General features: G+C 44.2%; 1 protein-coding gene across 1 annotated transcript; it reads left to right on the top strand.

Annotated features, from left to right (window-relative positions):
* Positions 1–71: 71 nt before the first annotated feature.
* On the top strand, positions 72–13280 carry LOC306892947 (uncharacterized protein; the record flags this gene model as incomplete). The annotated part of the gene is made up of 20 exons (XM_079454371.1): positions 72–748; positions 880–977; positions 1094–1274; positions 1365–1582; positions 1694–1845; positions 1943–2414; positions 2498–2737; positions 2901–3072; positions 3221–3375; positions 3490–3556; positions 8408–10046; positions 10913–10959; positions 11485–11548; positions 11686–11854; positions 11946–12096; positions 12181–12330; positions 12402–12523; positions 12750–12876; positions 12940–13120; positions 13242–13280. 20 exons carry the CDS (start codon positions 72–74, stop codon positions 13278–13280), a joined length of 5121 nt encoding a protein of 1706 aa, XP_079310497.1.
* Positions 13281–13500: the final 220 nt, after the last annotated feature.

The following is a 13500-nucleotide window of genomic DNA, read 5'->3' as shown; positions in this document are numbered from 1 at the left end:
TTGAATATTATATAAAAGTATATCATGTTGAATATTAATATATAGAGGTATGTAAAAGTAATACAATAAAAATGCAAGGGATAAAACGACCTGTCAGCCAATACCTGGCGTGTCCTCTTCGGCCTTACATGTGTCATGTTGAAGGTGATCTACAACGAGAGTTATCTTACCTTAATGCACAGGTGTTCCCTTACCTGGACTCCCTTTGCTCGGCCAGGGGAACCTGTTTCCGACCTGTGGACTTACAGCAAAGCAAAGAAGAAGGAGATGATGACAGTGGTGACTTGAGCTACCAAACCACCCATAAAGCACCTGCTCTCTCAGATCAACAGTTAAAAATCAGCCTGGATGTGATTGATCGATCATCTTTCTTCATTTGTCTACTTGGACATAAATATGGTGATTTTCTTCAAGGCGAAAACACCTCCCCTTTCGATATCGGACCTTCTTCTTTTTCTGAGGTGGCCAGGAACTTATATGTTGCTGCAATGGCTGGTTACCCTTGGGTCACTGAGGACGACTATCGAACCTGTAGCCTGACAGAGCTAGAGATCACCAAGGCGGCATTTCAGGACAAGCACAGAACATGTTTCTTTTATTTCGAAGACTACACGCCCCAGGACAATATGGAGAATATCAGTGATAAAATGCTCATATCCCTAAGTGAGCTGTTCACTGAAAACCATAGTGTGAGACATCGGATGAGAAATCTTAAAAGAAGAATTATAGGCCGCTGTCTTCCTGTCAGGTTTGAATTGAAGATTTGTAAACACAAAGGCAGAATTACATTTAATGTGATGCAGAAATGCTAAAGCACAATTGTTTGTCAGATGCACAGATGATTTTGGTATTATTATTTATTTATTTATTTCCTTCCAGATTCTTCAGAAACTTGCATGAGCTTGGGATGATGATAAGGAATGACTGGGAAGGGGTTATAAATGAGTTTTATGGAGATCCAGAGTATCCAATCGCAGGTAGCCTCATATAGCTACCCCTCCACGCCAATGTTTTGTTATCCATTGTAACTTATGATTGTGCTTTATATACATTACATATGGTGTATGATGTTCTATGGTAATTTATATTTAAGGAAGGCAAGATTTATTGGATCTCCGTTATCATGAGAGCCACGGCCGTGCATTGTGTGACTGGTTTGTGCCCTCAACACAAGCCACTAGAATACTGAACATATTCAACACATTTGTGCATCCTATAACCCATAACACAATATCTGAGATGCACTCGAGAAATCAAGAAGCTCATTTCAAATGGTAAGATGATATTAATCTAACAAAGCAGTTTATTTAAATGATTTAGCATTTATGCTAGAAGTTATGACCCAAATGCTTATGATCTTTTAGTGATCTTGGCAGCAAAGTGTCAGAGAAGTCGGTTTTGCTGGTATGTGGAGAAAGGGGTTGTGGGAAGTCAACTCTAGCGGCATGGTGGCTGCAGACCTTCTGCAGAGAGAATCCTGATGTTCCGGTAATCTCTCATTTCTGTGGGACAAGCACATCCAGCACTGATGTCAGATCCTTGCTTAGACAGTGGACTGGAAAACTTCAAAGAGTGCATTATGGTAAATTTCCATGAGACTTGTAAATAAAAAATATATTTAATAGGTTTAAATGCATTATATGATGTCTTTATTTTTATTCATTATGCATGGTGTGTTTTACAATGTCTACAGATTGGGATAGAATTTTGGAAGATACTACTGAGCTTGAACCGCTTCATCGGATGGTGCAGGCATTCTCTGCAGCAGTCCGCTATGGGCCTTGTGTACTTTTACTAGATGGAATTGACCTTCTTACAGAAACATTTGGACTCTCAGTTAAAGAGGTGATCTTTATTTTAAACCAAAAACCTTCTGAGAATTAGCTGAGCTAAAAAGATTTCTGCAATGTCCATTGATTATCACTTCATTGTAATTTTACAGGTGAAGGAGCTAAAATGGTTGCCGGATGCTCTACCTCCGCATTGTAAATTTATCATTACGACAACATTTACAGACCTCACTTATAAAAGTCTCAATTTCAGGACCGATGTCCATACTCTTACGTGTCCCGATCTTTCTGATCCCAGCATCCACCGCAGTATTTTACTTAAACATCTATCATTACCTTGCAAAGAACTGCCAACCAATGTTTTCCAAAGAATTGCGGCTAAGAAGCTATGCCACTTGCCGGCCTTTCTAGCTATCCTTGGTACAGAAATGCGGTTGTGTGGGGTGCAGAGGGAAAAAGAAGAAGAGATGTTGGAGGAATACATAGATGTAGATTCAATGCCAGAGCTCTGGGTGAAGGTCATTCTTCGCTGGGTGAAAGATTACAATGGATCTACTCGAACACAAGCTATTAGTCATTGCAAAGCCACTAGCGATACAAAAAATACTACATCGTTTACAGAAGGTAAGTCCTTATTCTATAAAACCAGAGTCTGGCCAATGAAATGAGATGGTTAATTTACAGCCCTTTTCACTTCCTCTCTTCAGACCTGTCAGGCTGGGTATGGGACACATTGTGCCTAATTCATCTGTCTCATGCTGGTCTGACTGAGGATGAGATTCTGGCCTTGTTGGAAGATCTAGGTTATCTTGGTAATCACAAAGTTGAGGTGCTGGAGTGGTCCCGACTGCGCTCTGCATTTCGGCCCTGGGTTCAGGAAAAAACCAATGGTCATTTGATCATCATGCATCAGTCTTTCAGCCAAGCTATGAACCTGTTGATTCTTGGTGAGGTTATTTTCATGCTAAGGGTTTTACAGCAAAATAATAGTTCAGTCATTCAAAAAATATATTTAGAATTTAGCAAAGGAACATGTCACCAAAAATAAATATGATGCCATAATTCACTCATGTTGTTAACCAATTTTTACCCTGATCACTTACGTCACAGATTCGAGGGGTCGTGTTAAGAGCCAGATGGAGTTCAACCAGATCCTTGCTGACTTCTTTCAGAAGTCCAGTTTGAAACTTTGTTCTTGGGTACGGAAGATGGAAGAGATTCCCTGGCACCTGATGCAAATGGACTCTTTCAAAGAGCTACATAGTTTCCTCAGCGATCCAGTGTAAGACTGCAAACCTTATCTTAGAGTTTGTTGCTGTATTACGTCAGTCTCTCTTATATGAATAAATAAAGATAATAGACTTCATACCCCAGCTAATTATTATTATACTTACAAATACAATGATAACATATCTCCATATTTTCCACAGTACTGTAGAAGCTTTGTCAAACAGCCTGGAGCAGTACCCAAAGCTGACAACTGATGTTATACATTACTGGACACTACTAAGGGACAAAGGTTTTGACCCTGCTTCTTCTTTCCAGTATCTGGTGTTTCAGGCTTGTAGAATGGAGGGTCCTGATGGTAAATATATTGTGTTATCATATCCAGATGACAATTAAAAAGACACAAGAAATCAGACAGCAAGAATCTCACATTGGCAATGATGCACTAAAGGTTCATATTATTTATTTTTAGAAATAACCACATGGAGATTATCACTGTTCTGTGCAAAGGTTCTCCTCTGTTTTGGTAAGACCCACCTGTAGCAGGGTGACGCAGGGCCCTGGTGGCTCATTGGCCGAGGTCATGGGGATTGGTGAGCCAATCAGAGCACTGGTCACCGTGTTTAAAAGACTGGTGTTGTAGTATCGGGAAAGCGTCATTTACGGGGACCGCCCCTTTCTGCAGGGCAACAGTGTTGTGAATGAGTGGATGGGTTTAACGGATTGATGTTCGGGCTGCTGTGCATTGCAGGGCTTCTAAACAGTGGTATTCGTATGTGATTAGGACCTCCCGGGACGAGTGACGTTATTTAGGATGACTCTGTGACTTGTTCACGGTCCAAGGGTTTCAGCACTTGGAGTTCTGTTGCGGGAGACGTGAAAACGCGTTGATATGATTATACTGCTGCTTTGCCCAGGCTTTATTTCAACGATTTAAATATGTTTATTTAAAAAGACGCTTGCTACGCATTTTATGCCTGTTTCGTTCCCTCGCTCGGGAAGTCTGCAGCCGAGAGCAAGTTTGCTGTTCTCAGCAGCGTGGCATATTGCTTATTGTCATTTTCCCTTTTTTTGTTTGATTATTGTTTTGTGTATTTATTTTCTGGTTGTCTACATTTGTATTCTTTGGTTTATGTCTGCATGTCCTAGTTCCACTCCTTCCGCGGGTTTGCCAACGAAAGCGCGGATTACCCGAAGTTTGGTGATTTAAAAGGAGTGCGGAAATCTCATTGTTACAAATACACTTTTGTCTAAACTATCTTATGGTTACTGGTTTGTGTCTTATTTTCTTTGATTTCTTTCTGTAAGTTGAGTTGTATTTTGTTATTATCTGTATCGGTGTGGAGAGACGCTGGCTGGTGGTGAATGTTCCCTAATCACGTTGTGTGAAATATTGCCGTGGTCTACGAGAGGTGTGTATTGAGTGGGGTGTGAAGAACTAGCGGCCCTTGCTGGCATTCTCTCTCCAGCCCGGTCTTATGTAATGTTTGTTTCATTGTTCATTGTTTCGATCTTATTCAGGTTTGCTTTTTAGACCTGGAGTAATTTATTTGTGTCTATTGTAATAAATGATTATATTTTTCTATTTAAATTTTCTCTATTCATTACTTGCTCACTCCACTACGATCACGAACCTGTGTGCTTATTTTTGTTTTCCCGGCATGTACCGGGTGGCGTAGTCGAGCAATTCTATTCATAAGTCTCATAACACCCTGGCTAAGAGCTCCCCTTGCCACATTTGGCGTAGTCGGCAGGGTCGTAGTATTTTGGAGTGAGCTTAGTTTTTTTTGTTTGTTTGTTTTTCTTTTCTCTTATTTTTTTCATTAAGGGGCAAAGCAGCAGTGTGTGTCAGTTTGGATAAATCTCCCGGTTGGTGTTTCCCCCCCCCCTTCCTCGGTGAGTGGTTGTAGAAATGGAGGGTGAGTTACAAGAATTAAGGGATTTGGTGGCACAGCTGAAAGCTGATAATGAGAAATTACGCCAAGAGTTTACATCTGCACCGTCTACTGCTAGGGCGGATTCTAGAAGTATTGCAGAGAATTCTACGTCTTTACCCATAGGGGCAGGTACCACCCCGGCCGAACGGTTTGTGTTTATACCACGAGACAGGCGTTGTCCAAAATTTAATGGCCGGGCGGGTATCAGCATTGACGAGTGGGTTGAGGAAGTACAAGCGTGTATGCAGGTGCGGCACCTTTCTATTGTAGATCAAGCCTTCTTTATATTTGACCACTTGGAGGGGGAAGCTCGGGAGGAGATCCGTTATCGTCCTACTGTAGAAAGGGGAGATCCTGATAAAATTTTTGCAGCTTTACGTGAATTGTATGGCTGCTCTCAGTCGTATGTTGCTCTGCAGGAGGCATTTTTCTCCCGTAAGCAGCGGGAGGGAGAGACCTTGCTGGAGTTTTCGCTTTCATTGATGGGTCTTTGGGAGCGTGTTGCACAACGTTTGCCTTATGCCATGCCAAATTCTGAAACCCTCGTACGTGATCAGTTTGTTGAACATGTAGCCGATAGCTCTTTACGCCGTGAATTAAAACAATTAGTACGTCGTTTGCCCTCTTCAACTTTGTTGGATGTTCGTAGCGAGGCCCTTAGATGGGAGCGGGAAGGGTTGCCAGGGGGTGCTCGGGGTCGAAGTCAATCTGTTCCCCTAGTTCCTGCCCTGCAATATGGTGTACAAGGTGGCCAATTGTCAGAGCCAGTGGGTAGGACTTCAACTTCTGAATTAAACGTGATTAAAGATCTATTAAAATCCCAACAAGTTCAACTAGATCAGCTTGCTAAAAATGTCGCTCAACTACAAGTGATTCCAGAACGTGGCCTAGCTCCTCGGGCACGGAGTCATTCCCCATACCCAAGAAACCCACCCCCTCGGGGTAACATTGTTATTTGTAGAAGATGCCAACGGCCTGGCCATTTTGCCAGGGACTGTGAGGGGGAGCGCGTTTACCCTCATCATTCTAATACGGTACCTCTTGTGACTGGTGGCAGGCAGCCATTTGCACAGCAACCGGAAAACTAATACCCACCGGGCTGCAGAGCCACAGCTCGGTTGGGGTAGAGGAAGGCTCTGAAATTTCTCAGGGATGTAATTCGGTTTCATCGTTGATGTCGTCGTGCCCACATTTGGTAGTCGGTATAGGGGGGGTTCGGGTACCCTGTCTTATAGACACTGGGTCCATGGTTTCCACCATAACTGAAAGTTGTTTCCTGCAGAATTTTGAACCCTGGGATCAGGATCGTCTAAGGTCGTGCCAATGGTTGCAGTTGCGGGCTGCCAACGGCTTGGACATCCCTTATATTGGCTATATGGAGCTGGATGTCGAGCTTGGTGGCAGGTTAGTAGCGAACTGTGGTGTGCTTGTTGTCCGAGACCCTCCTGGTGGCATACGGTCCCAGGTGCCAGGAGTGTTGGGAATGAATGTTTTGCGCCGTTGCTACCAGGAGCTTTTTGGGCAGCATGGTAACGCTCTTTTTGAATCTCCCTCGTTGCTTAAGGTTCCAGATATTATAACACAGGCACTTCAACATTGTCACGAGGCGAGTTCTCAATCTTATTCCAATTGTGGGTATTCTGTAAAAGTCCGCGGTCGAAGGGTGTGGCGTGTCCCAGGCGGCACTTTACAATTAATAACAGCTACTTGCTCTGAGCAGTTTTTGCATGACACAGTGCTTTTTGAGCCTCCTGATTCTGGCCTGCCCGCTGGATTGCTGGCATCACCGGCATTGGTGCGTGTCAGTAGAGGCACAGTTTTGGTGCCAGTGGTGAATGTTGGTACTACTGATATTGTGTTGTACCCACGGACACAGCTGGGAACTTTAACTAGCGTACACGTTGTTAGTTTACCCTCAGGGGTTACAGAGGTTAAAACTGTAGCAGCTACTGTTAGTGCACAGGTATCACAAGTGGCACCTTCGGTTGCAGAGCAGGTGAAGGCTATAGATTTGTCTCAGCTATCGCTGGAAGAACAAGAGCAGGCTAGGGTACTATTGGGTCAGTATCAAACAGTGTTTTCTGCATACGAGGGAGATCTGGGATGTACCAGTTTAATTTCGCATGAAATACCATTGTTGGACGACATCCCGGTTAGACAGCGACATTGTCGAATTCCTCCGTCGGAATATGAGGTAGTGAAGGCCCATATTAATACTCTGTTAGAGGCTAAAGTTATACGTGAAAGTTGTAGCCCTTTTGCATCCCCCATAGTTCTTGTTAAGAAGAAGGATGGTAGTCTGCGTATGTGTGTAGACTATCGTCGATTGAATGCAAAAACTAGGAAGGATGCCTTTCCGCTTCCCCGTATAGAGGAGTCATTGGATTCACTGACGGGGGCCCGTTGGTTTTCAACGTTGGATTTAACCAGCGGGTACAATCAGGTCCCAGTCAGTGAACCGGATCGATCAAAAACGGCTTTTTGCACACCATTTGGGCTGTTTGAATGGAACCGCATGCCATTTGGTTTATGTAATGCACCTAGCACATTCCAGCGGCTAATGCAGCGTCTGTTTGGTGATCAGCAGGGCCAATCATTATTGTTGTATCTCGATGATATAGTAATCTTTTCATCCTCAGTGGCACAACATTTGCAACGTCTCGAACTGGTTCTGAATCGATTGCACCGTGAGGGGCTTAAGGCAAAGTTAGGAAAGTGCGACTTCTTTCAGACCAAGGTGTCTTACTTGGGGCATGTGATCTCAGCAGAGGGGGTCTCCACTGACCCGAGAAAGATAGAGGCAGTTGCTCAATGGCCCCAGCCTAACAGCGTATCTGCATTGCGCTCATTTCTCGGTTTTGCAAGTTATTATCGCCGTTTTGTAGAGGGGTTTGCAAAGTTGGCAGCCCCTCTGCATCGGTTGGTTGCACAACTAGGAGCTGTAAAGTTTAGGCAGCGAACAGACTTGAGCGTTGCTAACGGTTGGACTGCAGAATGTCAGGGAAGCTTTGAGGCCCTGAAAGGTAAGCTTACTACTGCGCCTGTGCTTGCATATGCAGACTTTAGCCTTCCTTTTATTCTTGAGGTAGATGCCAGTTTTGGCGGACTAGGAGCAGTCCTCTCACAGAATCAGGCTGGGCGAGTGAGACCTGTTGCTTATGCGAGTCGTGGCCTTAGGCCTACGGAACGCAATATGACGAACTACAGTTCCATGAAATTGGAGTTTTTAGCGTTAAAATGGGCAATGGCAGAGAAGTTCAGAGAATACCTGTTAGGCCAAAAGTGTGTGGTATATACTGATAATAATCCCCTCAGCCACTTGACCTCAGCTAAATTGGGCGCTACGGAACAGCGTTGGGCATCTCAGTTGTCTAGCTTTGATTTTGAAATCAAGTATCGACCCGGGAGGTGTAATAGAAATGCAGATTCATTATCTCGACAAGGTTCCTTTAGGCCAGAGGAAGAAAATGGCCTGTTCCCAGGCACTGCAGTACCAGCGGCTGTACAGCAGGCTGTCGATGCAGTACCGGTTCCCTTGGCCGTTCAGGCAATTACCACTGTTTTGCCTGGTTGTTCTGTTGTAGATTTGGGATGCCTACAGGAAGCTGACCCAGTTATTGGGGAGATTTTGGGGTTCTGGAAAAAGCAAGACTTTCCCGACCCTCAGATAAGGCGTAAGCTCTCGAAGTCAGCATTAATTCTTTTACGGCAGTGGGATCGTTTAGTGGAACAACAGGGGGTTATATATCGCCGCATCCAGCGCCCCGACGGGGGTGATGAGGTGTTACAGGTTGTTTTACCCTTTGTGTTGCGGTCTGATATTATGAAGGGACTGCACCAAGAACATGGGCATCAGGGCATTGAACGCACCACCGAGTTGGTGCGTCAGCGATGCTACTGGCCAGGAATGACGGCAGAGGTGGCTCGATGGTGCCAGGAGTGTGAGCGGTGCCAGAGGGCCAAGAACACGGAACCAGCGGCCAGTAGTTTCATGGGGCACCTATTGGCATCTCGTCCAAATGAAATTTTGGCGGTAGACTTTACGCTGCTAGAAGCTTCCCGGTCAGGGTTAGAGAATGTCCTAGTAATGACAGATGTCTTCACCAAGTTCACCCTTGCTGTTCCCACTCGAGATCAGCGGGCAGAAACGGTAGCACAAGTGCTTGTGAACGAATGGTTTTATAAGTTTGGTGTCCCTGGAAGGGTCCACTCTGATCAGGGCCGTAATTTTGAGTCCTTGCTAATCCAACAACTTTGCCTGCTTTATGGGGTAGAGAAGTCCCGCACCACGCCATACCATCCAGCTGGAAATGGTCAGTGTGAGCGTTTTAATAGAACCTTACATAATCTGCTTCGTACCTTGCCAGTTTCTAAGAAAAGGGATTGGGTCTCGTGTCTCCCTCAGGTGCTATTTTCGTACAACACCACTCCGCATCAGGCTACAGGAGAATCACCCCATTTTCTGATGTTTGGTCAGGAGCCACGGCTCCCTGTAGACTTCTTGTTAGGTAAAGTCTCGAACCCAACCCAAGGGGAAGTGCATGATTGGATTGTGGAACATCAGTTAAGGCTGCAGGTAGCATTCGATGGTGCACAAGAGCGATTGAGAACAGTGGCTGAACGGCGGAAGGGATATTTTGATTCCAGAGTCCGTGATGTACCACTTGAGGTCAACCAGGTAGTTTTACTGCGGGAATGTGGTCTGAGGGGTCGCCAGAAGATTCAGGACGCTTGGAGTTCGGTACTCTATAAAGTAATTGGGACCCCAAATCTAGGCGGCTCAGTATACACTATTGCACCAGTAGATGATGCGTCTAAAGTAAAGCGGGTCCATCGCTCCCTTTTAAAGCCAAAGGTTTTGGGCAATCAAGTTGTTGGCCCCTGTACAGGACTGGTAACGGGTACAGAGTCTGTGGTAGGGAGCGAAGGGGGGCCTTCGAGAGACTCTGAAATAGGAGTAGAAGATAGTATGGAAGAGGTAGACTTGTGTTTCGTTCAGTTAGAGCCAGGACATGAGACGAGCATTTCTGCCCCCATAATTGAGCTGGCCCCACGTACAGTGGAGAGTGTTAGTCATTCTTCTAACCGGGAGGTAAACCTGAGACAACACCTAGAGTCTTTGAGTAGTTGGCCACAAGAAAATGAGTCATTACTTCGGCGGTCCAGACGGCCTACTGCCGGCCAACATTCAAATGTGCATCGGTTGCCAAGACCAGTTGGGGAGGCTGTAGAGGAGGTTCAACTAGTTCCTGAGGTGAGGTCTAATACCATAAGGGCTAGCTTTAGGCCTTGGACTTAATATTTGAGGTCTTATCGTCGGGACGACGATATATAAAGTGGGGTGAAATGTAGCAGGGTGACGCAGGGCCCTGGTGGCTCATTGGCCGAGGTCATGGGGATTGGTGAGCCAATCAGAGCACTGGTCACCGTGTTTAAAAGACTGGTGTTGTAGTATCGGGAAAGCGTCATTTACGGGGACCGCCCCTTTCTGCAGGGCAACAGTGTTGTGAATGAGTGGATGGGTTTAACGGATTGATGTTCGGGCTGCTGTGCATTGCAGGGCTTCTAAACAGTGGTATTCGTATGTGATTAGGACCTCCCGGGACGAGTGACGTTATTTAGGATGACTCTGTGACTTGTTCACGGTCCAAGGGTTTCAGCACTTGGAGTTCTGTTGCGGGAGACGTGAAAACGCGTTGATATGATTATACTGCTGCTTTGCCCAGGCTTTATTTCAACGATTTAAATATGTTTATTTAAAAAGACGCTTGCTACGCATTTTATGCCTGTTTCGTTCCCTCGCTCGGGAAGTCTGCAGCCGAGAGCAAGTTTGCTGTTCTCAGCAGCGTGGCATATTGCTTATTGTCATTTTCCCTTTTTTTGTTTGATTATTGTTTTGTGTATTTATTTTCTGGTTGTCTACATTTGTATTCTTTGGTTTATGTCTGCATGTCCTAGTTCCACTCCTTCCGCGGGTTTGCCAACGAAAGCGCGGATTACCCGAAGTTTGGTGATTTAAAAGGAGTGCGGAAATCTCATTGTTACAAATACACTTTTGTCTAAACTATCTTATGGTTACTGGTTTGTGTCTTATTTTCTTTGATTTCTTTCTGTAAGTTGAGTTGTATTTTGTTATTATCTGTATCGGTGTGGAGAGACGCTGGCTGGTGGTGAATGTTCCCTAATCACGTTGTGTGAAATATTGCCGTGGTCTACGAGAGGTGTGTATTGAGTGGGGTGTGAAGAACTAGCGGCCCTTGCTGGCATTCTCTCTCCAGCCCGGTCTTATGTAATGTTTGTTTCATTGTTCATTGTTTCGATCTTATTCAGGTTTGCTTTTTAGACCTGGAGTAATTTATTTGTGTCTATTGTAATAAATGATTATATTTTTCTATTTAAATTTTCTCTATTCATTACTTGCTCACTCCACTACGATCACGAACCTGTGTGCTTATTTTTGTTTTCCCGGCATGTACCGGGTGGCGTAGTCGAGCAATTCTATTCATAAGTCTCATAACACCCTGGCTAAGAGCTCTCCTTGCCACACACCCAACCGAGGAGCTGTTACTACAAACTGATCAAAACTTCCTAAAGGTCAAAATGAGGAAAAGCAAAGTATTCACAAATAGAAATAAACTGTTCCCGATAATCATAATAAGTGTTTTGTGTAGTCACATAGTTTTTCACGTTTAAAGCTTCAAATAGGATTGTCTGTGTGATGTTTTCTACAGGGTGAGGAACTCGACAGAGACATTTTGAAGTTAGTCCTGAAGGTGCAGCATATGCTGGCAAATCTTTATGTCCAAATGCACCGGCTGAAGGATGCTGAGATGTATTGCTACAAGGGATTCGAGACAGCCCATTACCTGACAGATAGCACAGAGGTCCAACTTATAGTCGGTAAAATATATTTCAGATTGAATCCTCAACTTTTACAAATAGACAAGCTGTATGTGTTTCTGACAAGCAGAGTCCAAATCTTCTCTCGCAGGTCAGCTGCTATGTTGTCTTTGTCTGATATTGGCGGGAGATGGACGACTACATGCAGTGCCAAGACTTCTGAATGAGATCAGCTCTGATAGATACATGTCTGACCATCCCTGTTCCGAAGGCACCGTGTTGTTTTTGAAGGCCATACACAAGTAAGACAACTGAATGTTAACTTGGATGTTAATGACCTCTTATCAATGATAGTATTTAGTACTTATATTTCCTAATATGTCAAGAATGAGTCTTAATGAGCTCAAGGAAGCTGAGAGATGCCTCCGAGCTGCTCTAGTCAGCAGAAGGGGCTGGTATGGTTCTGAGCATCGACTGGTGGCAGAAGTGGAGGAGCAGCTCGCAGATCTCTGGGCCGACACACAGTCGGACACAGAGTAAGAGATTGAGTTTGTTGTATGGATCTGTCTGTCATCACACCTTACATAACTATTTATTTCACATGTAGATGGGAACAGAGGAAGATTGTTGAACTGTACCGCCATGTTTTGAGCACAAAAGAGACTGAGGCTCAAACGTTGCAACAAGTCAACCTGCAGCAAGATCTTGCTGTGATTCTTGTGAAGTTCGGTAAGTAACTGAATGGCCTCATTGCTTGGTTCTACTGTTGTGTGATTTTTTGCGAATAACAATATTAATTGAACTGTTACTTTAAGAATCCTACTGTTGTACTTTATCCTTCTGGTAAATGTAGCGGAAAACCAGCTTGAAAAGAGTCCTGAAAAAAACCTTTCCTGTGTGCAGTAGACACTTTAATGCATCATAGGTGTTGTGTCTTTTATCTGTTTTTTGCCAGGTAAATTCCTGTTGCGTACCAGCAGTAAAGCAGAGAGGAGAGAGGGGCTGGATCTACTCCAAAGAGCTTCAGACATTAGGATTTGCATCCTGGGCAATGAGCACCCGCTCACCAAAGAGTTAGAGCAGTAAGTTCAGTTTCATAACATAACAATTCTTTAGACTTCTATTGATGATGTTCTCTTCTGCAGTCTGTCAAACACTGATGTTATCGGTCTGAGGACATTTTTGCCAGAGGTCATCAGGCCAGGCTCAAACAGGAAACAGTCACAGAGGGCATCACCCACTGCTTCTCTGCTACAGCTACAACAAACAATATCAAAGTCACATTTATCAAGATCAACAATCAGACTCTCTAGGACCTTATCAGATGTAAGACCATCACTTGATAATCCAATTCATAGCCAGGATGAAACCCTAAAGAGACCATGGACGACTTTCCAGGTCTCAGTATTTGGGCCACAGAGTGATATTAGAAATCTGTTGCCAGCAGAAAAAGCTGGTTTACATTCGTCTTGTCCGAGGTCAGTAGTGAGATCTTTTCCAAAGATGCATCATACACGAGGAAACACTTAAGGCAGAGAACAAGTAGATGAAAATTTTCTATTCTATTCTATTATATTATATTCTATTCTATTCTATTCTTTACAGTTTGGCGCCTTTGAGGTTTTAAAATACCTTCCAATTTCATTTAATGTAAGACTTTTATTTTGAAGAGCTGGTGCTGGGTACTTGTAATTGAACCTTGGTAC

The sequence above is a fragment of the Barbatula barbatula genome (genome assembly GCF_947034865.1).
Source record: "Barbatula barbatula genome assembly, chromosome: 4".
Taxonomy (NCBI): Eukaryota; Metazoa; Chordata; class Actinopteri; order Cypriniformes; family Nemacheilidae; genus Barbatula; species Barbatula barbatula.
Note: the sequence above shows the minus strand (reverse complement) of the source record. Positions and strands in the feature narration are given on the sequence as shown.